General features: G+C 46.7%; 4 protein-coding genes across 8 annotated transcripts; 2 read left to right on the forward strand and 2 right to left on the reverse strand.

The window, feature by feature from the left end:
* Window positions 1-286: 286 nt before the first annotated feature.
* Window positions 287-3,406, reverse strand: LOC144714337 (ERAD-associated E3 ubiquitin-protein ligase HRD1B-like). 4 transcript variants are annotated; one of them, XM_078589060.1, is made up of 8 exons: window positions 3,234-3,402; window positions 2,083-2,625; window positions 1,827-2,003; window positions 1,599-1,748; window positions 1,295-1,497; window positions 1,082-1,235; window positions 819-954; window positions 287-736 (listed from the first exon to the last, which is right to left on the reverse strand). In XM_078589060.1, exons 2-8 carry the CDS (start codon window positions 2,613-2,615, stop codon window positions 608-610), a joined length of 1,482 nt encoding a protein of 493 aa, XP_078445186.1. In that variant the 5' UTR covers window positions 2,616-2,625; window positions 3,234-3,402; the 3' UTR covers window positions 287-607. The 4 variants fall into 4 exon arrangements, with proteins under 4 accessions (XP_078445186.1, XP_078445185.1, XP_078445187.1 ...); XM_078589059.1 differs by having other exon boundaries at window positions 3,185-3,401; XM_078589061.1 differs by lacking the exon at window positions 3,234-3,402 and adding an exon at window positions 2,769-2,896.
* Window positions 3,407-4,966: 1,560 nt separating this feature from the next.
* LOC144714502 (uncharacterized) lies at window positions 4,967-6,189 on the reverse strand. The gene is made up of 2 exons (XM_078589253.1): window positions 5,207-6,189; window positions 4,967-5,130 (listed from the first exon to the last, which is right to left on the reverse strand). Exons 1-2 carry the CDS (start codon window positions 6,150-6,152, stop codon window positions 5,102-5,104), a joined length of 975 nt encoding a protein of 324 aa, XP_078445379.1. The 5' UTR covers window positions 6,153-6,189; the 3' UTR covers window positions 4,967-5,101.
* Window positions 6,190-12,637: 6,448 nt separating this feature from the next.
* PHYA (phytochrome A) lies at window positions 12,638-16,601 on the forward strand. The gene is made up of 3 exons (XM_078588989.1): window positions 12,638-15,759; window positions 15,850-16,140; window positions 16,224-16,601. The coding sequence occupies exons 1-3, from the start codon at window positions 12,878-12,880 to the stop codon at window positions 16,474-16,476; spliced, it is 3,426 nt and encodes a 1,141-aa protein (XP_078445115.1). The 5' UTR covers window positions 12,638-12,877; the 3' UTR covers window positions 16,477-16,601.
* A 3,890-nt stretch (window positions 16,602-20,491) lies between these two features.
* On the forward strand, window positions 20,492-23,572 carry LOC144714274 (Galactose oxidase/kelch repeat superfamily protein). Of its 2 annotated transcripts, none has more exons than XM_078588990.1 (3): window positions 20,492-20,603; window positions 22,204-22,752; window positions 22,828-23,572. In XM_078588990.1, the coding sequence occupies exons 1-3, from the start codon at window positions 20,599-20,601 to the stop codon at window positions 23,387-23,389; spliced, it is 1,116 nt and encodes a 371-aa protein (XP_078445116.1). In that variant the 5' UTR covers window positions 20,492-20,598; the 3' UTR covers window positions 23,390-23,572. The 2 variants fall into 2 exon arrangements, with proteins under 2 accessions (XP_078445116.1, XP_078445117.1); XM_078588991.1 differs by having other exon boundaries at window positions 22,831-23,572.
* Window positions 23,573-24,458: the final 886 nt, after the last annotated feature.

Genomic DNA, 24,458 nt, shown 5'->3' on the forward strand with positions numbered 1-24,458 from the left:
GAATGAAGAACCACATATTATGGCCGTAACGCTTCTAAGCAAACAAACTGATCTACTCAATACAAACAAATAAGACAATGAGGACGTTATAATGAAAACACGGATGACTCAATAAAAGATCTGATAATCAGCTTTGATGACAAGGTCAATCGCAAGATTATTGCACCATAGCCTGCAAGTTGTTATGTAGATCTTGCACCTATTTTGGCTATTTTTAGTGTTGCAGTGAAATCCATTTCTTTCATGTCTAAGATAGGAGATGCGTTCCATGTTGGCTCTGGTCAAATGAACAAGGGAAAAATGATCATGATTGTCAACCGGGAGAAAAGACGCCAGCTGGGAGGATTGAAGACTAGTTGACATAGATTGTAACCAGCAGGCTGATGCCATCAGGAATAAATGCAAGAGCAAAAGAACCTGTGGGACATATGGAGACTTGTACACTGTTGAGATGGCTGTTGAGGCAGCGCCACCCCACCCACTACATCCAACTACGGCTAGGGGGCTCCTCAAGAACCAGCAAAGCTTTGGCCAGCTCATAAACTGCAGACCAGCTCACAGTCTCTCTCTCTTACCCTCCCTTCTCTGTCTATGCTAGCTGGGTGTTTCAGAGCCCAGTAGGGTTTTGGCCCGGCTGGCCTGGACTTGGACTGATGACGGCCTTCCCCTTGGTGTCCGCAACAAGAGAGGATGAGCCGAACTGCCTCTTCAACTGGTCCAGCTGTCTCTGCAGAGTCTTTTAAACCCAGGGGAATGGGAATTATGTGAAGTCAGATAGTGGTCTGCATTTGAATTCTTTAAGCACAAAGCGTGCGTACCTCGATCTGATGCTGAAGAGTCTCCGTGCTCACCCCAGGCGGGAATAGGGGCGATGTCTGGGGTTCCCTGGCCACTTCCACACTCTTTTCAAAGGGTCCAACTGCCTTCTTGGGTATTACATTGTGATTCACAGACCTGGTAAAAGGTGAAGCAGCAGCAGCAGTTAGATAAATTAGCATTATCTATCCAGAATGTGAGTAAATATCAACCAATGACCCATAGCCCAGAAGGTAAACATCATTTGCAGGTAAAAGAGTCGTACATGATCGCAGGGCGATGACTGAGGGACTTCTGGTAGAGCGCAGCAGCAGAAGCAGCAGCTTGTAGTCTGACCTCTTGAGGGATAAGAGCAGTTCTTTGGGCAGAACTCTGAGCGCTATCCTCCCGATTGGATGTCTCCAATCCTGACCCAGACCCTGCTCAATTTTACATTAGGGGGGAAGACCCAGATATTTTAATCAGTGCATCAACTTACCGGGATGATTTGGAGTTTGGGGAGGGACCGCTGGCTGCCTTCCTGACGTCCCGTTATCAGGAGCAACAAGAGACCGACAAGTTGGACATGTATACTGCCTTTCCAGCCATGACCGCAAGCAATGAACATGAAACAGGTGCCCGCATACCAACTTCTTGGCCGAGACCATCTCCTCACGGCATATAATGCATGTCGCATCACTCCTGGTCTTTAGCAAACAAAACAATTAACAGAGAAACGAGAAAGAGAGAGAAAGGTATATATCCAGATTAAAGGGATGGATGGGAAGAAGCTTCAAACTCACGCGTTGAGCTCCTCTTGAGTGGCATCTGGAAACCGCTCGTTCATGTTTGATGTGATCCTTCGGTAGCGAAGGTAGTCTGCAATACGAATTCTGAAGTTCCGGAAAGTCTCGTAGAGCTCACGTATCAGGTGCAAGGGTACTTGGGAACTCCTAAAAATTTTTACAAATGAAATAAATAAACATAATGCCAACTTATGAAGAAGACAACTTCAAAAGGCTGCTTCTTACATGAAGATCACCGTAAAGAAGAAGAGGTACAGGGTCAGGTGAAGCAGATCTCGAATGAGTTCTAGGTAAAAGGTATACACAGCCTTCTTCTCCCACTGGCCTTCCATTAGCATATCACAGACATAGAATGTGTACTTGACAAATGTAGCAACCGTCGTTGTTGCCAATATCATGTACCTATGAAGATGTTGTTTCATGAGAGAAAAGAATAACATCACCTGCATTAAACGAAGATTTGGAAAGAGCTGATTCTTACTCGAAAGAAAAGAACAGTGCCACGGATGCCTCTCGAATCTTTATCAAAGGTAGAGCGGAATTATACAAGAAGAGACAGTCTAATATCAGCAGAAACGCCATGAACGAGATGATCCTGAGATGAGAAAGAATAGAAACAGTAGGAGTAGTCTCAATGTACTCGACCCTTTTCTGAGCCATCCAGTGCAGAGCCTTGATAAGAAGAAGCGCAGTGACCATTCCCATAAATCCAACAGAAAATTCCTGCCTGAAAGTCGTGATTGCAAACAAAACTTCCATCACTTCTCTCCAAGACTGTTCGTTCAACCTTTCGACCTCTGATTCTCGGAGGGAACCCAGAAAGATGAGTTTCACCAATTGCCAGAGCAAGCACATGATAACCAAGGCCATGTTCATCACGAGCACTAGGCAGATCTTTGATGTAGTCAAGTAAACCATAGATGGGTAGAACTGCTCTCTGCGGCTAAACGCATGGTAAATGGCCGCTGTAGCTCCAAGAAAACTAAGGGCCGCGTAAGTGCCGAGCTTCATCATTTTCCTGCTCCTGTTTTAGCAAAGGAACCTTCATCAGAATAGGGAAGAACACACGGGAAAATACGCCGAAATCCTGCGCAAAGCATAACACGCGGGGAAGAATCTAAAAGGAAAATGGATAAGCAGACGAGGCAAGACAGCGAGCCCATCGACCTGAATCGAATGAGATTTGCTCTTGACCTTCTGGGTGTTGAAATCCAGAACAGTTGGATGGCTTCAAGGAAAAGTGGGTTTTCGGGAAATTGATCCGTTCTTCAGGAAAACCTCCGCAAAATTGTAGCCTAAAGGAGGCACTGACACCAATGTTAAAGGAGAAGAGGTGGGAAAGCTAAAGTCTCAACAACTACACGAGTTTGGTAAATCTAGAGCCAGGCACATAATTTTGAAACAAGGAGCACCAACGAGAGAGATAGAGGAGCCACGATTCAGAGGGTTTTCTGTTTGCACGCGCGGATAATCTTCTCCGAAGGAAAAATGGATTGAAAGTTCGAAAATAAGACGTCTTTCCGATCGACGAACAAAAAAAATCCATAAAAACAAAAAAAATTCCGCCCTAGACGCTCGAATACCGTCAGATCTAGCCGCAAGAAAGCCGGGAGAGCAAGATTGACCGCATACAACCGATCGTCGAGGAGTTCGCGAGAGATGAAGATCGACGGGAACGCGCGACGACTTCGATCTCACTTCTTCCTGGCCGGTCTCCTTCCCCAAGAGAGGTCGCCGAAGGGCGGCCAGGAGGCCTTCTAGCAGTGTTTTTCGACAGGCACGCTTTCCGTGCGCTTTCTTCCAAACTGAAAACAGTTTGTCGATCCATCACATCTCCCCTCCGCACGCACAACATTTGTACCAAGCAAAACGTACAAAACAGAGTAATCGACGTGGCTGATAAAGTCAACCAGTCAAAACGCGACACGTCATAAAAACAAGTGGCGGAATCTGGCGCTAGGGTTCGCCCGTCCCGATATCCGTCCGATATCCGATATCCGGACTAAAGAGGGACGGTATAGGATCTCGGATATCGGATATCGGCCGATATCCGTCCCTCAGGTGGTGGACGGATATCGATATCGGCTATCGGAGGGGTAGGGACAAGGCGGATCCCGGATGCCGGATATGGGTTTTCGATATCTGGATATCAAAAATCGACATCCGGCGAATTCTTTGTACAGTTTTTGCTATCCCATACCGGAAACTTTTAAATTCCGGAAGAGTATATGTACGGGCGGCCCATTTTTTAATTGAAACGCATTTGAGCCGCCCCGTGGCCCATTAATAACGATGTTAACATTTCAAAACGACCTTAAGGAGTGTGGTTGTAATTGATAGAAATAATAATAAAATTGTATTAATTGAATCAAAAAGTAAATACAATTTTCATTTACGTGAACAAACACACGTGTCGTAGTTAGTGTATTAAGGAGTGTGGATGTAGTTAACAGAAATATTTATTAACGTGTTGTAGTTAACAGAAACAGTAAAAAATATTAATAAAATTTTTTTAATTGAATTAAGAAGTAAGAACAATTTTTATTTTAAGTGAACAGAATTACGTGATGTAGTTAATAAAAATATTAATAAATATTTGTTAATTGAATTAAGAAGTAAAAACAATTTTTATTTTAAGCTAACAGAATTACGGGTTGTAGTTAATAAAAATACTAAAAAATTTAATGTTATCTTGGGAAAATTCATGGCATTTGATATTTTGTTAGTGGAATTAATAAATTAATGGAGTTTTCACTTTAAGAGAAGTAAGTCACGTGTCGTAGTTAGTGTATTAAGGAGTGTGGATGTAGTTAACAGAAATATTTATTAACGTGTTGTAGTTAACAGAAACAGTAAAAAATATTAATAAAATTTTTTTAATTGAATTAAGAAGTAAGAACAATTTTTATTTTAAGTGAACAGAATTACGTGATGTATTTCATAAAAATAATAATAAATTTGCGTTAACTGAATTAAAGAGTAAATACAAATTTCATTGTCGTGAACAAAGTCCCATGTTGTAGTTAGTGTATTTGGGAGCGTAGTCAGTGTATTTGGGAGCATAGTTAGTGTATTTGGGAGCATAGAAGTCACGTGTTGTAGTTAGTGTATTGAGGAATGCAGATTTAGTTATTAAGAGTAATGAACATATTAAGTTAATTGAGTTTATGGTATTTCATACATAGTTAATTGAATTAAGAACTGGAAACGATTTTCATTTCAAGCGAACATACTCACGGGTTGTAGTTAATTTTCATTTATGGCGTTTGATAGTTAGTGAATGGAATGAAGAAATTAATGGCAAGTGCATTCAACTGTATTGTCGTAGTAAATTCAGGATATTTAATTACATGACTGGCCAGTGCATTAAAACTCTACTAATACAAAAGACAGCATGCAATAGTGTTCGCCGGTATCCGGTTTTTCGATATTCGGTCAAAAAATTTACGGGTATGTTATGAATGCAGCCATGTCAAACAAACATAAGCCCAACGTCTCTGTCAAAGATTTCTGCTCACCTGATCGTCACCTGCGTTGCATAAGAGAAGTGATAAGTAGTGATAAATATGTATAAATGACATTTGGTTGAGTTATGTGACGTGTACCTCGAGAACAGCTAACCCCACCATCTTCGTCGTCCTCAATATCCTCGTCTAGCTCGACGTCATTGTACCAACGTTTGTTGTCCGCACGGAGCCAACACTTCACGGTGATGAGTGTTTCAATGCTTATCGGCGAGATACGAGAACTTTTGTACGTGACAATAGTGTTGCCAACCGAGAACATGCGCTCGGCGGGGGCGCTCGTCGCACATACGGATAACAAGTCCCTCGCGACGGCTGCAAGCAAGGGGAAACGCTTCGCCCCCATCGTTGCCCACCAAGACAGTGGAGTGTAGACACCCTCGTTCGGCACAGTCTCCGCAAGGAACTGGTCAAACTCATCCCAGGCCAACCGCGTTGTCAACGGTGCCGGTTCCACGTGTCGCATAGTGGTGCTAAGCCACCCAACCAACTCTGCACCTCCTCGCCGCCCCCTCTGAGCGGCCATTCTCGGAACACGGCTCGACCTGTCACCGGGCAACAACGACTGTACGTACGCGATAGTCGCCTCTCGAACCCCCGGGCGGAGCATTGACCCTTTGCGGATTGGGTCCATCAACGCTGCGGCAGTGATCGCCTCATTCGCCCACAATATCTCCGCGTATTGTTTAAGTTTGAAAATCATCGCTCTACACGCCTGTGCCATATTCGACCGATCTCCTTCGTGCAAACGTCGAACAGATGTGAAGAATGTGCCGTCTTCAATTTGCTCAACCACTTCCTCCATGTGTTCCCTCAGGCCGTCTATGAGATGTAGGACATCGCAGATCGCTAGCGTCATGGACTTGCAAACATGGTCTGTGGATACGGCAAAACGGCCAAGGATGCGACAGAACTGTCCGACCAATTCCAACTCGTCCTTCGACAGCTTCGAGGACGTCGCCTTCCGGCCGAAAGCCATTGAGACTTCGTTCAGCACATCACGCTTCTCTACGGCGGCCGCCAACATATCGTACGTGCTATTCCATCGGGTGGGGCAGTCTAGGACAACCATGTTGGTGTCCTCAACTTTGGGGTTGTCTTCACATGCTTGGGTGTACAGTTCTCGTCGTTGCGTAGAGCTTCGAATACTCCGCACTAAGTTGCGTACCTTCGCAACTGCGTCACCTAGACATAATGGCTTGCGCGGCCCGTCAATCTCATCGGATAGTGAGTAGACATCTACGAGTTCATTGTCATGGTCGCTGTCATACTGATCTGCTGTCATCATCACATCGCCTTCTTCAGGTTCCACGCTCTGGGCCGAAGGAATGTTGAAGCTTTTCAACGCCGCTTGCACGAAAATGTTTAAAATATGTGTGACACAAGGGACGTGCCTCCTGGCAGTAAACGTCGGGTTCACGCTCCTGACCTTCCTCGCCAACAAAGCCAACATCTTCTTGTTCGCCGTCGCATTGTCCGTAGTAACAACATAGACCTCCATAATTACGTTAGACAAGAAAACTAGCAAGCTCTACTAATAGAACGATCAACACGCTGAGTTCTGACCTTCGTCCGCAAACAGAACTCATCTAGTGCTTGGAGAACAATGGACGCCATGTTCCCCCCGTCGTGCTTGCCGACGATTTCACGAATGGCAAGAACCCACTCTCTGTACGTCCACGTGTCGTCCACCCAGTGGACGGTGATGCCTAGCAACCCGGTCCCGTTGTCCATAGTCCACGCGTCTACGATCAGTGATACTCGGACCACGGTCTCCCAAAGCTTCCTCACACCAATCTTCATTTGGCCGTGCATTTGGATGGTCCACCTCTTTATGACCTTCGCACTTGGAGGATCCAGGTCTATAAGCGTAGCATACCGCCACATATCCTTGAATGCGACGTTGTCAACGATGCTCCATGGAGAATCTGTCAGGCATACGAACCGCGCAATGAAGTTCTTCGTCTCGTCTAGGGTGTGCCCTCTGATCGGCCCCCGTCGGCTTGGCTCTCCCTATTGCCTGCTCTGCATTCTGTCGGTGATGCGTGTCTGACCACGTTCTTGAGGGACTTCGCCCTTCAGTTCAGCATGACGATCTGGATGGCATGATTTGAAGTGGTGCCAAAACACATTTGTGCTTCTGTCCGCATGCCTCTTAATGGGTCTCCTCTTACTGTGCGGGTTCAACTCCCGGCACAGTAAGCATATATAGTACCCATCTTCCGTCAGCTCGAAGTAGTCGATGATGAGGGAACGATTCGTACGAGGCCGACTCTGTACGACACGGGAAGTTCCCTACTGTGTACTTTCGGGATGTACGACTCCTGACCCAGCTCTTTCTTGGGCTGGGTGATAAGCCGAAAATAGGGGTGAAAATTACGCAAATTTTTTAGCCCTTGTCGTTGTGAATTTTTGGCTTATGCAATAAAATTTATAAAACTCTACTTAATATGTATAGTGATAAGTATGAGTGTCGTCCAAGGGAGGCAAGTAGGAATTTCAATTTGATTTAATTTTTGGTGTTTTAGATCCTAATTAGAGTGAATTTGATCTTCAATGAGGATCAAGTCACCCTAATTAGGTGAGAATTTAGAGAGGGGGATAGAAGAGATGAGAAGACTAGAAGAATTAAGGGCTCTAAATTTCCTTCTTTGATCCTAATTAAAGGATCCAAGAAGTCATTTAGAGAGGTTGAAAGAGGGTTTTGATGTCAGATTGGTTGGTTTTGAGAATTTGCTAAATCAGAAATAAAAAGGGAAATCTTAATCTCCTAAGAATTAAAACTAAATTTTTAGAGTTTTCTTTGGAATGCAATTGAATGCCAACGTCACTCCCTCAATCTCCCCTCTCAATCCTAATCAGGGCCTGTACATGCCGCTCACGCCAAGCGATTTAGAAGTCCAGATCAGTATAAAGACGAAGAACCAACCAACTTAACCTAATTCATTCAAAATGCATAAAAGTTCAAATACAATCAAGGAAAAGTACCAGATAACTTGATCCAGGGTGGGACTCCTCTCTGTCTTGCAGCTGTGATAGAGAACCATCAAGAATGAGCTCCCTCTCGAAATTCAGCTTTTATACTTAGGTTATAGGGTAAAATCACCATTTTACCCCCGTTTAGTACTTAATATTTATCTATCAATGTAGGCTAGATCTGAATGATCTAACCATACAGATAGAAACAGGGGATCAAGACGAACAAATCCATAAAAAAATCATCTCAATCGGACTTCAGGATCAAAAGTTATTAATAAATCAATTTTAAACCAATTTAATCCATTGGATTTAAAATTGATTTATTTATTAGTTTCGTTTTTAAACACGCAATGACGTGTCGCTCTCTCATTGGCTGGCGCATTTTGAATCCTCCTTTTTGCAGAAAAGTCCTTAAAAAGCCTGGAATTGCTTTTGGACGCCGCCCAAAAGTAATTGCGTATATATACTGGCGCACTCTCTCTCCTCCGATTTCTCCTAAAACATTAAAAATATATATTAAAAATTGCAATAAAACCCTGAATGATTTTAAATAGGATCTTTACGCCTGCCGTGGCGAACGAGAGCTGTTTCCAGGGTCTTTTTGCAACGAAACGTTCCAAAAAGGCCCCGAAAAGTCTAGAAATTGCATAAATACATTTTTTTCTCTTATAAATATGCCCTTTTTTCATATAATAAATGCATTTCTTCTTGAAATAAATCCCAGAAAATTCCTAAAAATTCGTAAAAAATTCTATAAAATTCTAGAAAATTCCCTGATTAATTCCCATGTTGATAAATGTCGAAATAAACTTTTTAATGTGCCATTTTCATCCAAGAATAATTATTTCGAGCTTCAATAAATCCTTAAAAATTCATATAATTAACAGAAAATTAGGGAAAAATCAGAAATTACTTGGAAGCATTATTTTTGTGTAAATATATGATAACAACCCAAATTTAAGCCTTTTAAATGCATAAATCACGCTAATAACATGAAATAAAGACCGAAATTAGGGTGTTATCACTGGGTCACCGCCTCCAGTTGGATTCATCTTTCTGCACAAATTCAAGTTATCCTACATGTTTTGGACCAATTAAATTCAAATCTAGATACATTAATAATCAATCGAAACAGTGGAAGTACAGAAAACTTGGCATAATCAAAATCACGACCTCCATCTTCATCATCGTAAATAACATATTCCCCACAATTTCGACGTTTGTTTTCAGAATCATGAAGTGATAAAATATGCACAAAAAGTAGATCTAAGTTAACCATAAAAATCACATTGCCTAGACTGACACCTGAAGACCAAATCAACAATAAAATCCATAGTGTAATAAAGGATTTTAGGTGAAGAAATATCGTTGAAGAGCTCTTATTCAGTTGTAATAATGCCCATATGTGGGTCTTCTACTCTTCCGGTCCTCAATCAGACAAGCTCGTCTTCAATTAAGAGAGGGAGAAGAAAAAATGGAGTTATGAAATTGAGAGACGGGGAAGAAAAATAGAGATTTCAAATTGCGGGAGGGAGAAGAAAAATGGAGTTATGAAATTGAGGGAGGGAGAAGAAATATGGAGTTATGAAATTAATAGATGGAGAAGTAAAATGGAGATATGAATTTGAGGGAGGGAGAAGAGAAATAGAGATATGAAATTGAGAGAGGGAGAAGAGAAATAGAGATATGAAATTGAGGGAGGGAGAACAAAAATGGAGTTCTGAAATTAATAGATGGAGAAGTTAAATGGAGATATGAATTTGAGAGAGGGAGAAGAAAAATAGAGATATGAAATTGAGAGATGGAGAAGAGAAATAGAGATATGAAACTGAGAGAGAGAGAAGAGAAATAGAGTTATGAAATTAAGAGATGGAGAAGTAAAATGGTGATATGAAATTGAGAGAGGGAGAAGTAAACTAGAGATATGAATTTGAGAGAGGGAGAAGTAAACTAGAGATATGAATTTGAGAGAGGGAGAAGAGAAATAGAGATATGAAATTGAGAGAGGGAGAGGAGTAATAGAGTTATGAAATTAAGAGATGGGGGAAAAAATAGTGATACGATATTGAAAGAGGAAGAAGTAAAATAGAGATATGAAATTGAGGGAGGGAGAACAAAAATGGAGTTCTGAAATTAATAGATGGAGAAGTAAAATGTAGTTATGAAATTAATAGATGGAGAAGTTAAATGGAGATATGAATTTGAGAGAGGGAGAAGATAAATTGGGATATGAAATTGAGAGACGGAGAAGAGAAATAGAGATATGAAACTGAGAGAGAGAGAAGAGAAATAGAGTTAGAAGAGAAATAGAGATATGAAATTGAGAGAGGGAGAGCAGTAATAGAGTTATGAAATTAAGAGATGGGGGAAAAAATAGTGATATGATATTGAAAGAGGAAGAAGTAAAATAGAGATATGAAATTGAGAGAGGGAGAGGAGAAATGGAGTTATAAAATTGAGGGAGGGAGACCAAAAATGGAGTTATGAAATTAGTAGATGGAGAAGTTAAATGGAGATATGAATTTGAGAGAGGGAGAAGAGAAATAGAGATATGAAATTGGGAGAGGGAGAGGAGTAATAGAGTTATGAAATTAAGAGATGGGGGAAAATAGTGATATGATATTGAAAGAGGGAGAAGTAAAATAGAGATATGAAATTGAGAGAGGGAGAAGAGAAATGGAGTTATAAAATTGAGGGAGGGAGAAGAAAAATGTAGTTATGAAAATAATAGATGGAGAAGTTAAATGGAGATATGAATTTGAGAGAGGGAGAAGAGAAATAGAGATATGAAATTGAGAGAGGGAGAAGTAAAATAGAGATATGAAACTGAGAGAGAGAGAAGAGAAATAGAGTTATGAAATTAAGAGATGGAGAAGTAAAATGGTGATATGAAATTGAGAGAGGGAGAAGTAAACTAGAGATATGAAATTGAGAGATGGAGAAGAGAAATAGAGATATGAAATTGATAGAGGGAGAGGAGTAATAGAGTTATGAAATTAAGAGATGGGGAAAAAAATAGTGATATGATATTGAAAGAGGAAGATGTAAAATAGAGATATGAAATTGAGAGAGGGAGAAGAGAAATGGAGTTATGAAATTAATAGATGGAGAAGTAAAATGGAGATATGAATTTGAGAGATGGAGAAGTAAAATGGAGATATGAAATTGAGAGAGGGAGAAGTAAAATAGGGATATGAAATTGAGAGAGGGAGAAGAAAAATAGAGATAGGAAATTGACAGAGATATGAAATTGAGAGAGGGAGAAGAAAAATAGAGATATGAAATTGAGAGAGGGAGAAGAAAAATAGATCTACGAAACTGAGAAAGGGAGAAGTAAAATAGAGATATGAAAGTGAGGGAGGGAGAAGAAAAATGGAGTTATGAAATTGATGGAGGGAGAAGTAAAATACGGATATGAAATTGAGAGAGGGAGAAGAAAAATAGAGATAGGAAATTGACAGAGATATGAAATTGAGAGAGGGAGAAGAAAAATAGAGATATGAAATTGAGAGAGGGAGAAGAAAAATAGAGCTACGAAATTGAGGAAGGGAGAAGTAAAATAGAGATATGAAAGTGAGGGAGGGAGAAGAAAAATGGAGTTATGAAATTGATGGAGGGAGAAGTAAAATACGGATATGAAATTGAGAGAGGGAGAAGAAAAATAGAGATAGGAAATTGACAGAGATATGAAATTGAGAGAGGGAAAAGAAAAATAGAGCTATGAAATTGAGAAAGGGAGAAGTAAAATAGAGATATGAAAGTGAGAGAGGGAGAGGACGAAGAGAGATAGGAAATTGAGAGAGGACGAAGATAACGGGAGAGAAAAGATAGAGAAAAAGAGGAAGCTGAGAGGAAAGATAGAGAGAGAGCTGAAATTGACGGAAACAGAAGAGCAATGGTCCTATTTTGCCAGCAGAAAATCGACTTACCCTGTTGCCTTCTGCCGCCGTTGCCGTCGCGCCGTTGCCGCCGTTGCCGCCGCGGTGCTGCGATGCCGCTCCGCGGTTGCCAGAAAACAAGGTTCAAAAATTTAAAAAATCGAAATACGTAACTTATATGAAATTTCATAAAAGAACTAACTTATATGAAATGTTTATGAAATTCGATGCGGATATCGAAAACCGATATCCGCATCCGATATCCGATACCGTCATCTGTCCCCCTGAGACGGGAGACGGATCACGGTATCGGACGGATACCGGTATCGGATATCGGTTGCTACAGTGCCGATATCCGGTATCTGGATGTCGGAAAAAACCGGTACCGGAAGTTCCCGGTACCGGCATCCGTCCAGCATCCGTCCCGATACTGGTATCCGGTACCGGCATCGGGACGGGCGAACACTAAGACTGGCGCTGGCACGTCGGTAATATTTTCTTAGAAAATAAATAGGAGGGGTTTTGATTGGGCCGACAACCGTCGGCCCAATACGAGCCCATCCGCCGTCGGTCGTCGTCACGCGCGTGTTTTAGCAGACGATCTTATCCTCGAGGCCAAGTTGTGCCCATAACTAGACAAATCCTCTCATTACACTCTCTCTCTTATCCTCTAGCGGCCACTGACGTCATCATCCTCTTCCCCCTTCTTCTTTTCCTCTTCTTCCCTTGTCCTCCGATCCAGAGCTCTCCTCTGGTCGGCGCGTAGAAGTGGAACAGATTGATTGATTGATTGATTGATTGGCGAGCTCGATCCAGCGGCCGTCGAGGAGGAGGAGGAGGAGGAGGGATCGGATGATCTGATCTGCGGCTGTGATCGATCGGATTGTGGAGAGAGATGGCGGCGTCGTCGTCGACGTCGAGTTCGCAGTCGTCGAGCGGATCGGCGAGGAGCCGGCAGAGCGCGGCGCGGGTGATGGCGCAGACGACGGCGGACGCGAAGCTGCAGTCGGCGTTCGAGCGGCAGGGCGAGTCGTTCGACTACGCGCAGTCGGTGGCGGCGGGCGGCGCGCCGCAGAGGGCGGAGGTGTCGGCCTACCTGCAGCAGATCCAGCGGGCTAACCTGGTGCAGCCCTTCGGCTGCCTCCTGGCCCTGGACGAGGCCACCTTCCGCGTGGTGGCCTACAGCGAGAACGCGCCGGAGATGCTCACGGCGGCGAGCCACGCGGTGCCCAGCGTGGGCGGCGCGGACCAGCCGGCGCTGGGGCTGGGCGCGGACGCGCGGGCGATCTTCACCGCGCCGGGGGCGGCGGCGCTGCAGAAGGCGGCGACTTTCCCCGAGGTGGCGCTGCTCAACCCCATCCTGGTCCACTGCAAGAGCTCGGGCAAGCCGCTCTACGCCATCGCGCACCGGGTGAGGGGCTGCTTGGTCGTCGACCTGGAGCCGGTTCGGCCGTCGGAGCTGCCGTCGGCCGCGGCGGGCGCGCTGCAGTCGTACAAGCTCGCGGCCAAGGCCATCGCGCGGCTGCAGGCGCTGCCCGGGGGCAGCCTCCGGCGGCTCTGCGAGACGGTGGTGCAGGAGGTGGCCGAGCTCACCGGCTACGACCGGGTGATGGCGTACCGCTTCCACGAGGACGACCACGGCGAGGTGGTGGCGGAGGCGGCGCGGCCGGGGCTCGAGCCCTTCCTGGGTCTGCACTACCCCGCCACGGACATCCCGCAGGCCTCGCGCTTCCTCTTCCTCAAGAACCGGGTGCGCATCATCTGCGACTGCCGCGCCCGCCCCGTGCCGGTCCGCCAGGCCGACCGCCTCCCCGCGCCGCTCTCCCTCTGCGGCTCCACCCTCCGCGCCCCGCACGGCTGCCACGCCCAGTACATGGAGAACATGGGCTCCATCGCGTCCCTCGTCATGGCCGTCGTCCTCGCCGACGGCGACGACGACGGCGGGGACGAGCCGCGGAGCCGGCTGTGGGGGCTCGTGGTCTGCCACCACGGCTCGCCGCGGTTCGTGCCGTTCCCGCTGAGGTACGCGTGCGAGTTCCTGGCGCAGGTGTTCGCCATTCACGTGAACAAGGAGCTGGTGCTGGAGAGGCAGGCCAGGGAGAAGAGCGTGCTGCGCACCCAGACGCTGCTCTGCGATTTGCTCCTGAGGGACGCGCCGCTGGGGGTGGTCGCGGCCGGCAGCCCCAACATCATGGACCTGGTCCACTGCGACGGTGCCGCCATGCTGCACGGCGGCCGGGTCTGGCGGCTCGGGCGGGCGCCGTCGGAGGCGCAGATCAGGGAATTGGCCAATTGGCTGGCCAAGCACCACGCCGAGTCCACCGGGCTGAGCACGGACAGCCTCCTCGACGCCGGCTACCCTGGCGCCATGCAGCTCGGAGACGCGGTCTGTGGGATGGCCGCCGCCCGGATCGCCGCCGGGGACCTGGTCTTCTGGTTCAGGTCCCACGCCGCCGCCGAGATCCGCTGGGGCGGTGAGAAGCACAACGCGCCACCGCCGCCGCTGGACGACGGCCCCTCGGCCGCCGCCGACGGCGATGCGGGCGCCGAGGGGAGGCGGCTCCACCCGCGGTCCTCCTTCAAGGCCTTCCTCGAGGTGATGAAGATGAGGAGCGCGCCGTGGAAGGACTACGAGATGGACGCCGTCCACTCCCTGCAGATCATCCTCCGCGGCGCCGTCGGTGGCGCCGGCGCCAAGCCGAGGCCCGCACCGGAGCCGAGCCAGGACAAGATGGAGGAGCTGCGGGCCGTGACCAACGAGATGGTGCGCCTGATCGAGACGGCCACAGTGCCCATCCTGGCCGTGGACTCGGAGGGGCTGGTCAACGGCTGGAACCTGAAGCTGGCCCGGCTGACTGGTCTACCCGTCGGCCAGGCCATCGGCAAGCACCTGCTGACCCTGGTCGAGGACGCCTCCGCCGACAGCGTGAGGAAGATGCTGGACTTGGCCCTGCGGGGGGAAGAGGAGGAGAAGGAGGTGGAATTTCAGCTGAAGACGCACGGGGAGAGGAGAGAAGAAGGCCCAGTCATTCTGGTGGTGAACGCGTGCGCGAGCCGGGACGTGCACGGGGCGGTGGTGGGGGTGTGCCTGGTGGCGCAGGACATGACGGAGCAGCGGCTGGCCATGGACCGGTTCACCCGCATAGAGGGTGACTACAAAGCCATCGTCCTCAACCCCAGCCCGCTGATCCCGCCCATCTTCGCCGCCGACGAGTTTGGCTGGTGCGCCGAGTGGAACCCCGCCATGGCGCGGCTCTCCGGCTGGGACCGCCGGGAGGTCGTCGACAAGATGCTCCTCGGTGAGGTCTTCGGCGCGCGGGCGGCGCTCTGCCGGCTCAAGAACCAGGAGGCCTTTGTCAGCCTCAGCATCGCCGTCAACGACGCCATGGCCGGCCGGGAGACGAGGAAGGTGCCCTTTGGGTTCCTCAACCGCGCCGGGAAGCACGTCAATTGCCTGCTCTCTGTCAGCCAGAAATCGGACGGCCACGGTGCCGCCACGGGGATCTTCTGCTTCCTCCAGACCGCCAGCGAGGAGCTGCAGCAGGTGATGCAGGCGCAGCGGCTCTCCGAGCAGGCCACGGCGAAGAGCCTCAGAGCGCTGTCCTACCTCCGCCGCGAGATCAGGAACCCGCTCGCCGGCATCGACTTCTCCCGGGAGGCGCTCGCCCGCATGCCGCTCTCCGACGACCAGCGCCAGATCCTGGCCACCGCCGCCTCCTGCCGCCACCAGTTGGACAAAATCCTCGCCGACGTTGACCTCGACGCCATTGCCAACGCGTGAGTAGCGCGTTCGCCCGCTTGTGGCTGGTAAACTCAGGCGGGTTGTGAATTGTGATCACAAACTCATCTTCAGTCGATTTTGAACAGGTGCTTGGATTTGGAGATGGCGGAGTTCACGCTCAAGGAGGTGCTCATGGTGGCGTTGAGCCAGGTGATGAGCGGGAGCAAGGCCAGGGGAGTGGACATCTCCTGTGACCTCGCCGGAGGCGTGCTCACGGAGCCGCTCTACGGCGATCGTCTCCGCCTGCAGCAGATCGTGGCGGACTTTCTCCAAGTGTCCGTCAAGTTCTCGCGGACCGGCGGCCGGCTCGAGGTCTCCGCCAGCCTGACCAAGGACACCCTCGGGAGAGGCCTCCAAGCTGTCCAGATGGAGCTAAGGTAGATCACTTTGACTTTGACTTTGACTAAATAGTCAACTTCATGTAGTTGGGGGGTGTAAATGGTGGTGTTGCTTTGTGTAGGATCACGCACCAAGGGAGTGGGGTGCCGGAGGGGCTGCTGGCGCAAATGTTTGGAGACGAGGAGGAAGGAGGCGACGACGATGGGATCAGCCTGCTTGTCTGCAGGAATTTGCTCCGGCAGATGAACGGGGACGTCCGGTACCTGAGGGAGGCTGCTGGATCCTCCATTATCCTCTCTGCCGAGCTCGCCTCTGTGCCACAGACAAACCAGAGAGCTGCTGCCTTCGCTCCACACATGAGAGATCACCAGTGATGTACTGCTACTGATCTGCCTCTTTTTTCTGTATATGTCGTTGGCCTGACTGCTCGATAAGTATTTACATTATTTTATGTATATGTCTTTGATTAGCTGTGCCTTGAGAATATTGAATTATTGGATCCCACTCTCTTAACTAGCAATCAACTTTGTCCATTGGTGATTTTAGTGAACCTAATCTGATTGTCAGAGTGGTGTGAAAAAAGGTGTTATAAGTGCCTTTCTATTGATGCAAAGGAAGGTAATACTGCTATGATGGGATGACACAAGAGGCCTCGGCATTCCATGGAGATGGAAGAGAAGAATCAAAAGGATCAAACTACCTACTCATTATATGGATTTGAATCATAGAACAAAAAAAGGTTTTTTATCTTATGGACCTTACATAGGTCACATCCCTCATGACATAAGATTGAAAGATCCAAACCTGCCTCTTCGGAGCTCCAAGGGACGTGGCCAAAACATACAAGAAAAGATCAGTGTAGTCGTAGACATTTTTACATTAAAAATATGTGATGCATCGCTATCACTAAAAATGTATAAAAGGATAATAAAATGGATCTACTTTCTGACACTATCAAACACCACCAAGATGGTGCCAGATCTGTTTGACCCAGAGAGTTCCTCCCTTTAGTCCATACCAATATCTTCTTCAATGGGACATAGAGTACTCTGGTTGAAATAATCCTTAATTATTTTTTTCATGACAGGTAAAACTACATGTGGGGAAATTTTCTTATATGTCGTTAGATGTCTTATCCATCATGGCTGAAGGATCTGAAGTGACTGCTCTAATGGGGGCATGTGTGGGCTCTATTGGCCTGGGTTGGACAAGTAGGGATGAGTGATCACTTGTAAATATCTACCCAATCCAGGGCAGTGCAGCCTGAAAAGCCCAGTAGGCCTGGGAGTAACCTAGAGTGGGTGAGCAGACGGTTAAAGCAGCCACTCCAATCCAGCCTCAGACGATCCAGTTGTCTTAGGGTAGCCTATTGTGCGTGAACGGTTGTTTGAACCAACTGTTCCTATCTCAGCCAGTGCGGCCGGGACGTGCCCAGAGTGGTCGCTTAAAGGGCCTTGGACATGCATATGTTACTTTGTTGGATATCCTGAATGATTAAGGGGTTAAAAGTTTTATGATCCTAAGATTGGTAATTTAGTATTCTCTCAGGATGATGAGTTTGTGGAAGGAGATAAGGTTATAGATATTGTCTTTGAAAATAATTATTTAAAAATACCTCAAATTTTGTTGAACAATACTAAAGACAAAATTCAATTAATTTTTATTGTTGAAGTGATGATTCAAGAGTAAAAGAATATTCACGGAGCCTCTACTCCAAAGGAACAAATTCCACATCATTAATAATAAATGCCAATAAGAAGATTCACATGAGAAAGAGGATCCACATTTCCAGATGACTTTTAAATTTATATATAAGAATATGAAGTAGTCATGGGAATTGAGGAAGATGACCCAATCAACTTCTTTCCAGCCATGAAAAGGTCTGATTCTCAAAATTGGATTGAGGTCATGAGTGAAGAGATAAATTACGCAAAGCATGACATTTGGTATCACGTCCCATTATGCATGAATATTTATAACCAAAAGGAATTCAACGGGTAATAAAGAGAGATATATAATTCAATCGCATCAAAAAATGTTTTACTCAAAGAGAATACGTTGATTATATATAGAGCTTTGGTCAAGTTTCTTTAAAAGAATCTTTGAATAATAATGACATATATATACATTGTGATATTACTCATAATATCATTTGATTATCTCAAATTCTTACATTGAGAGAATTCTCAGAGGTCTGGAATAAAAAATTGGAAAGCAGGAAATACCCATGTAACTAAATAAGACAAGTTTTGTCTTAGTCAACGTCATAAAATGATTTTGAAGCTAAATACATGTTCATTATTCTTTATGCACTGGGTATTAGAAGTGTTATCCATGCCCATAGTTTCTATGCATCCAGAATACAAATATAACATATAAAATTGGGTATTCTGGTTCTAAATATTTTCGATGCCCAAATACGAGGCGATCCACATCAAGCTATATTTTTCTTCTTGCCCTCAAGCAATCTGGTTTGTTTTGAAACTAGGGATGTCCCCTTCATTCAAAGATGATCCCAGCCCAATGGAGCCATATCATGGAGTAGAAAACGGGCACGAATATCCTCTTCGACCATGGCAGCATAATACATCTCATTGAAAGGGAATCCAATCAAGGATTATATCATAATTTTTTGTTCGCGGACTTCCCATTCTGGGTGTTATTGAAAAATAGGAGAGCATAAGTCAATCAAGTTATTTTCCAATAAAAATATGCGTTTGAAAAGGTTAAGGATATATATCTATGGGGAATATTGCGATAAACTCTATGCTTGTGGGTTCACTTATGGAAGGTTTGCTACTCAAGATGATTTTAGAGCATACTGGTAATATGGGTGTTCTCCCTTTGTAAAAACTGTGACTTCTAAATGGACTTTGTATTTTATGTTCTTGATTGTGGACATGGAAATATTTCTGAAGAAATAATTTTTTTATGTTTAATCCATTTTAGTTTAGATTGCCATAAAATTGGACCTGTTGGAAATGTTCTTTTAAGATTACATTTTACAAAATATACATGCCACACATCCATAATGGATCTATATACATGATTATTTCATTTTAGCTGCCTAAAATTATAGTGAAATTTCAGAGCCTTATGTTCAATCGATGATGAGCGAGATTGTGAAAAATGATATGTTGTATTAACCAATTTTTAACTCACAAGGCTGTGATGTACAATTGTCTAGAAGATTATATGTATGTTGCCAAAATGGGAGATTAATGGAGCTAATATGCAGGCTAGCACACATATACTCTTTCGTGAATGGATCTTAAAAGGTTAAAATCCTAATTAAAGGGCTTCTCTAAAGTCTAGGATCGATACATCATTTTGTAAGGGTATGTGTGCAAATATATGAAGAAACTGGGTCAGTTTCAAACCCTGTGACATATATTTTTACAACTGGACAAACCCCATGTGGGGCCTATTTAAAGGTTTGTGGTTCTTGGACCATGCACTTGGTGAGACCCCCATCCCCCCATCTTCATAGAGGAATCAGTCTCCAATGTGAAGTTACACAAGATGCACTCCCCATCCATTGAATATGATGGATTCCAACATGCTTCCACCTTAGAATAATTCTATAATATGGTTGAGAAAAAATAAGGAAAATACATAATAATTAATATAATTAAGATCCATCTTTCATGCTTATGACACCGATGTTGCATGACCAGTTCTTTAAGCGGCACTTCCAAGTAGAGTTGCCCATCCTACATAAATCAGGTATCCACTAAAACTGGTATCCTATATCAAAAGCTGTCTAGATATCAGCATCAACTTGTGTGTCGAGATTTGGATGCTGATATCGGATATTGGATAGGGAGATCAGATTTTTCAATATCGGCAAATTACTATAGTATCACTATAATATTACATTTTTTTCTATCTCTCACTCTCTCTCTCTCCCCAACCGTTCAACAGTTCAAGTTCTCAGCCACATTTGGGTAATACTCTCGCTGTAGATCCATCTTTTATCTCTCTCTATGGTCCACTCCATGTTCCTCCATTTCTCACTCTATCTCCTGTTTAAGAGTTACTAAGTATCTCTCTCCATATGTATATCTTCTCTCTGCATGTTTTTTTCCTATGCATTGACCATGGACATAATACAGAGAGAGAGAGAAATATTTGCAATGCAGAGTCATCGTATGATTAATCAAATAGGTAATTGCAGTCGTCATCCACAACCGTCGTCCATGTCAGACGGTCCGTCGTCCTCTACCGAGACGGATGACGATATCGCGAATCGTCATCCATGCGCTACTCCGAGCGGCCCATCCGTTCATCTGATCGGATCGACCCTTTTCTGCCTATCCGGTCGAATTCCATTGTATCCGACCCGATCGGATCACCGAATGGCATTTGGTACGATCGGGATTAAATACTCTTCGTCTCTCTTCTCTCCCTCGTCTCTCTCTCTCTGCAAGCTGATGCGCGAGAGAACGGCTTCTTGAGCGGCCAATGGCGGAGTAAAGCCTAGGCGGAGGGCGACCATGGAGTAAGCGTTCTCTTTGTTCTTCGGAGTCTTCTATCCGAGTCTCGCAAATGGATTTTCATTTCTTTTGATCCGCGTCTCATATGTTCTATAGGATGGTTGAATCGTATATTTGGATCATTTCTCCTCATTTTTCTCTGCTTTTTCGAAATTTATGAGAAGGCCCTTCTCTATTTTTGATCCCCATTCTTAATTTCCGTGTCTGCATCTTGGATTATGGTTCTTGGGATGTGGCCTGAAAACTTGAACCCCAGGCTCGAGAACGGACTCGAAATACTGAAGTTGGAACATGTCTTATATAATGATCGTTCCGGCTTCCTTCTTGTCTCTGAAATTATGCTGATTGCTTTGAGACAGCGATTCTTTGAGTTACTCCCTCTGAAACAGTGTATTGGACGTTCTAATCGTTTTATAAATTTCAGCTGTCGGTGTTAATCCCTGAAAAATATTATTGTTCCTTCGAGGTTTCGAATTGGGGAACCGCCAAGATTTGCTTTAACTTCACGCCAAAATATTTTTATCTCAATCGACACCCCGTGTAGGAGCGAACCAAACTCTCCCCATTGTTAATTAATACATCCCAAAATCCTGATTGTTGGCGCATCATCTCTCATTGACATGACGATGAGAACAACTCTGAAACTGAGATCACTTTTTTGGCTTATTGTATGAGGTTTACAGTCCCGGAAAAAGAAAAAAACTCAATGCTATATCTTTTTTCTTCTAAATTCTTGTACCTTCTTCCTCCTCCATGGCTCCTGAATATAGTTCCGGATTGTCCCGGACATGGACGATGGACGGGACGGGACGAATTTCGTCTCGTCAGACGTCGAGAGCAAGTTCAGGGACGAAGGACGGGATGGTTTTTCGTGCAAGGATAAAAACCGTCTGGTCCAATCAATACTGGGACGGTTTTTTCGTCCATTCCAGTCCTCCCGAGACAAATTTTTCGTCCCAAAATTTGTCCCCGATGAAAAAAACTCATTTTATTTAATATATTAAATATATTTTTCTAAGATTTTTGATGGAAATATGGAGGAGAGAGAATGCAAATGGACAGCCCGAAAAAATACAGGGACCTTGATGCAAATTGTCATAGCGAGGACATGTGACGAGATCTCAACCGTCGGATGTGAATCCAGCGGTTTTTTGTCCACATCCGTCTGTCCATCGTCCGAGACCTCCAGACAGACGGTTTTTTCATCCCACAGGACGAAAACCATCCCGTCCGGTGGTCCCCAGTAGGGTTTGACGGTCCTGGTCTGGTCCGGTTTTCTGGCATGGACCTAAACCTTACCTGAAGTTCGGTCCGGTTCTGGTCCGGTCTTGTTCGGTCCCAGTCCGGTCCGGTACGAGGGGTGGCGGAGGAGCACGGGGGTGGCGGAGGTGTTGTGCGTGCGGAGCAGCGGCGATGAGCGCTTGGGGGGGTGATGGGAAGGGCGACCGGTCTTCTTCGGTCACGAAAGTAGACCCGAAATTCGTCCCTGAACTTTGACCGCAATATCAGATGGGATGATGTTTTTGTCTTGGGACGAAAAATCGTCCCGTCCACGTCCCTGAACTATAATTGGATCCTGAGTATTTAATCCATCTTGTTGAACAGGGAGAGCACGTGCCAAGCTCTGATCCCGGGGCTGCCAGACGAACTCGCCCTGCTCTGCCTGGCTCAGATTTCTCACGGGCATCACGGCGCGCTGGAATGCGTGTCGAGGCGGTGGAGGGACGCGCTGAGGAGCGACGACTACGCGCGGATCAAGGCCCGCGAGCGCCTCTGCGGTGACTGGCTCTTCGTGCTCACCGACGAGACCACGCCCGCGGGCTGGCGCGCCTACGACCCCAGCGCGGACCGCTGGCGCCCCCTGCCCCGGACCAGCGCCGAGACCAGCCACCATGGGTTCGGCTGCGCGGCCCTGGACGGCCGCCTACTGGTCCTGGGCGGCTGCACCGGGCCTTCTTCCAAGGGACCCACCAGCCGGGTCCTCGGCTTCGACCCCTGCACCTGCCGCTGGACCGAGCTCGCCCCCATGGCCACCCCACGAGCCAACTTCGCGTGCGCTGTGCTCGGCGGGCGCGTCTTCGTCGCCGGCGGCTGCGCCTCCACCGACTCCGAGGGCCTCGCCGCTGCCGAGGCCTACGACCCTCTCCGCAACAAGTACTACTCTTCCTCCCTACACTGCCCGCCCTCTCTGTTCTGTTCTGTTCTTCGGAGCTTGACTGTGTTTTGAAGCAGGTGGGAGGGGCTGCCGGAGATGCCGGTGGCGCTGGAGGCTTGCTGGGGGCTGTCCCAGGGGCGGCGGTTCCACGTGGTGAGCTGGCCGTGGAAGCACGTTGTCTTCGACCCGGCGTCCGGCTCGTGGGAGGTGGGGCCGGCGGGGTGGGAGCTCGAGCGCCCCGACCCGGGCCTGGCCGCAGCGGCCCTTGATGGGCGCGTGTACGGGGTGCTGGACGAAGGGCTGGCGGTGCTGGAGCCGTGGTCCGGGCGGTGGAAGCTGCTGGGCGAGCCTCCGCTGTTCAAGGTGCCGAGCCACGGCCGGCGTATCCGCCCGTCCGGCGGGGCCTTGGCGGCGCTCCGCGGATGGGTCTACATGGTCGGCGGGAAGGGCATTGCCTATGATGCGGACACCTGCAGCTACAATATTGTCAAGTTCGACTGCGCCCTCCGCTGCCGCCCGGGCGACTCCGGACCCATCCGCTGGCTCGACGCCCGGCCCCTCTTCCGAGCCAGCGGCAGCGTCGTCGGCTGCGCTGCTCTCCACCAGCCGACCAGGATCCCCGCCGAACATAACTAACGCGTGCAAGCAGGACTTTTCTGGCGTCGGAGTTTCCCCTCTTCTTTGGTATCCCACACTCTTCTTTGGAACCTCTTCCCCTCTGACTTGTGCTTCGGACTGAAGTCTGAGGGCGATTGAACAAGAGGAAAACAGGGTGTTGACTTCTGGCCCAAATGTTATACAGTTGGCTTTTACCCAAAAGGTCATGATGTTGATGACTAAGCCTTGCAATGGAGGGTGGGTGAACACCCACACAAGTCTCAATTCTTTTCATTCTATCATTGCCATGAGACGCTCAGAGGAAAACATGCTCATCTTTGGAGAATCCAAAGATGAAGAGCTCCCTCTAGCAGCAAACCAAGTGCATGCCGGAGATGACAGCAATCAACCACAAGGTTGTGGAAGAGGTTGAGGCACTAGAGGATGTGGGTGAAACACTCACCGGCAAGAAAATTGGACAGTTCCAAGGAGTTCAATGTGCTCCAGTAGAGGACATCGAGCTGATGATTGTTATGTTTGCTTTGGACCACAACAAAAAGCAACAGAGAAACACTGCCCTACTTGAAACCCAACATTCACTACTCGATCACCACCCTTGAAGGGGTACTACTCCTACATGAATGGCTCCATGACTCCAAAAGGTACATTCACATGTATGTAACACCTTATTAGTATCTAGACAACAGAGCCGCTCACCATGACACACCAGACATATATCTCCATACACCAAATCCCTACAATGGGCCAGACAACCTGTATGTTGGCAATGGATCAGGTTTCACTATCTCCTCAACTGAAAAGGCATCATTATCTACCAATCATCAATGTCCAAGTCTTTGAAATATCCTACATGTCCCCAAAACACCAAAAACCTCAACCAATTTTGAGGTGCATTGTTCATCATACAATGACACTTTAACACAGAAGAACTGACTATGCATTGTCCATCATACAAAGATGCTATTTGTTAAGTGTTTCCCATACATTTGTGATGAGGATATTGCATTTATATATATATCCCAGAAAGATAGTATTCTTTTTAAAACGTGATGGGTAAATTTTTTTTTATCATATTCCAGGAAATTAA

This window comes from Wolffia australiana, chromosome 17, assembly GCF_029677425.1.
Source record: "Wolffia australiana isolate 7733 chromosome 17, ASM2967742v1".
In the NCBI taxonomy this organism is placed as follows: Eukaryota; Viridiplantae; Streptophyta; class Magnoliopsida; order Alismatales; family Araceae; genus Wolffia; species Wolffia australiana.

Bases quoted from the DNA above. Each gene is read 5' to 3' on its own strand.
- LOC144714274 (XM_078588990.1), top strand. The intron at 22,753-22,827 runs GTACTACTCTTC...TGTGTTTTGAAG, and splicing joins TACGACCCTCTCCGCAACAA to CAGGTGGGAGGGGCTGCCGG.
- PHYA (XM_078588989.1), top strand. From the start codon at position 12,878: ATGGCGGCGTCGTCGTCGACGTCGAGTTCGCAGTCGTCGAGCGGATCG. The intron at 15,760-15,849 runs GTGAGTAGCGCG...GATTTTGAACAG, and splicing joins CTCGACGCCATTGCCAACGC to GTGCTTGGATTTGGAGATGG. The intron at 16,141-16,223 runs GTAGATCACTTT...TGCTTTGTGTAG, and splicing joins GCTGTCCAGATGGAGCTAAG to GATCACGCACCAAGGGAGTG.
- LOC144714337 (XM_078589060.1), bottom strand. From the start codon at position 2,615: ATGATGAAGCTCGGCACTTACGCGGCCCTTAGTTTTCTTGGAGCTACA. The intron at 1,749-1,826 runs GTAAGAAGCAGC...AAAAATTTTTAG, and splicing joins TTCTTTACGGTGATCTTCAT to GAGTTCCCAAGTACCCTTGC. The intron at 1,498-1,598 runs GTGAGTTTGAAG...GCTAAAGACCAG, and splicing joins ACTCAAGAGGAGCTCAACGC to GAGTGATGCGACATGCATTA.
- LOC144714502 (XM_078589253.1), bottom strand. From the start codon at position 6,152: ATGTTGGCGGCCGCCGTAGAGAAGCGTGATGTGCTGAACGAAGTCTCA. The intron at 5,131-5,206 runs GTACACGTCACA...TATGCAACGCAG, and splicing joins TGGGGTTAGCTGTTCTCGAG to GTGACGATCAGGTGAGCAGA.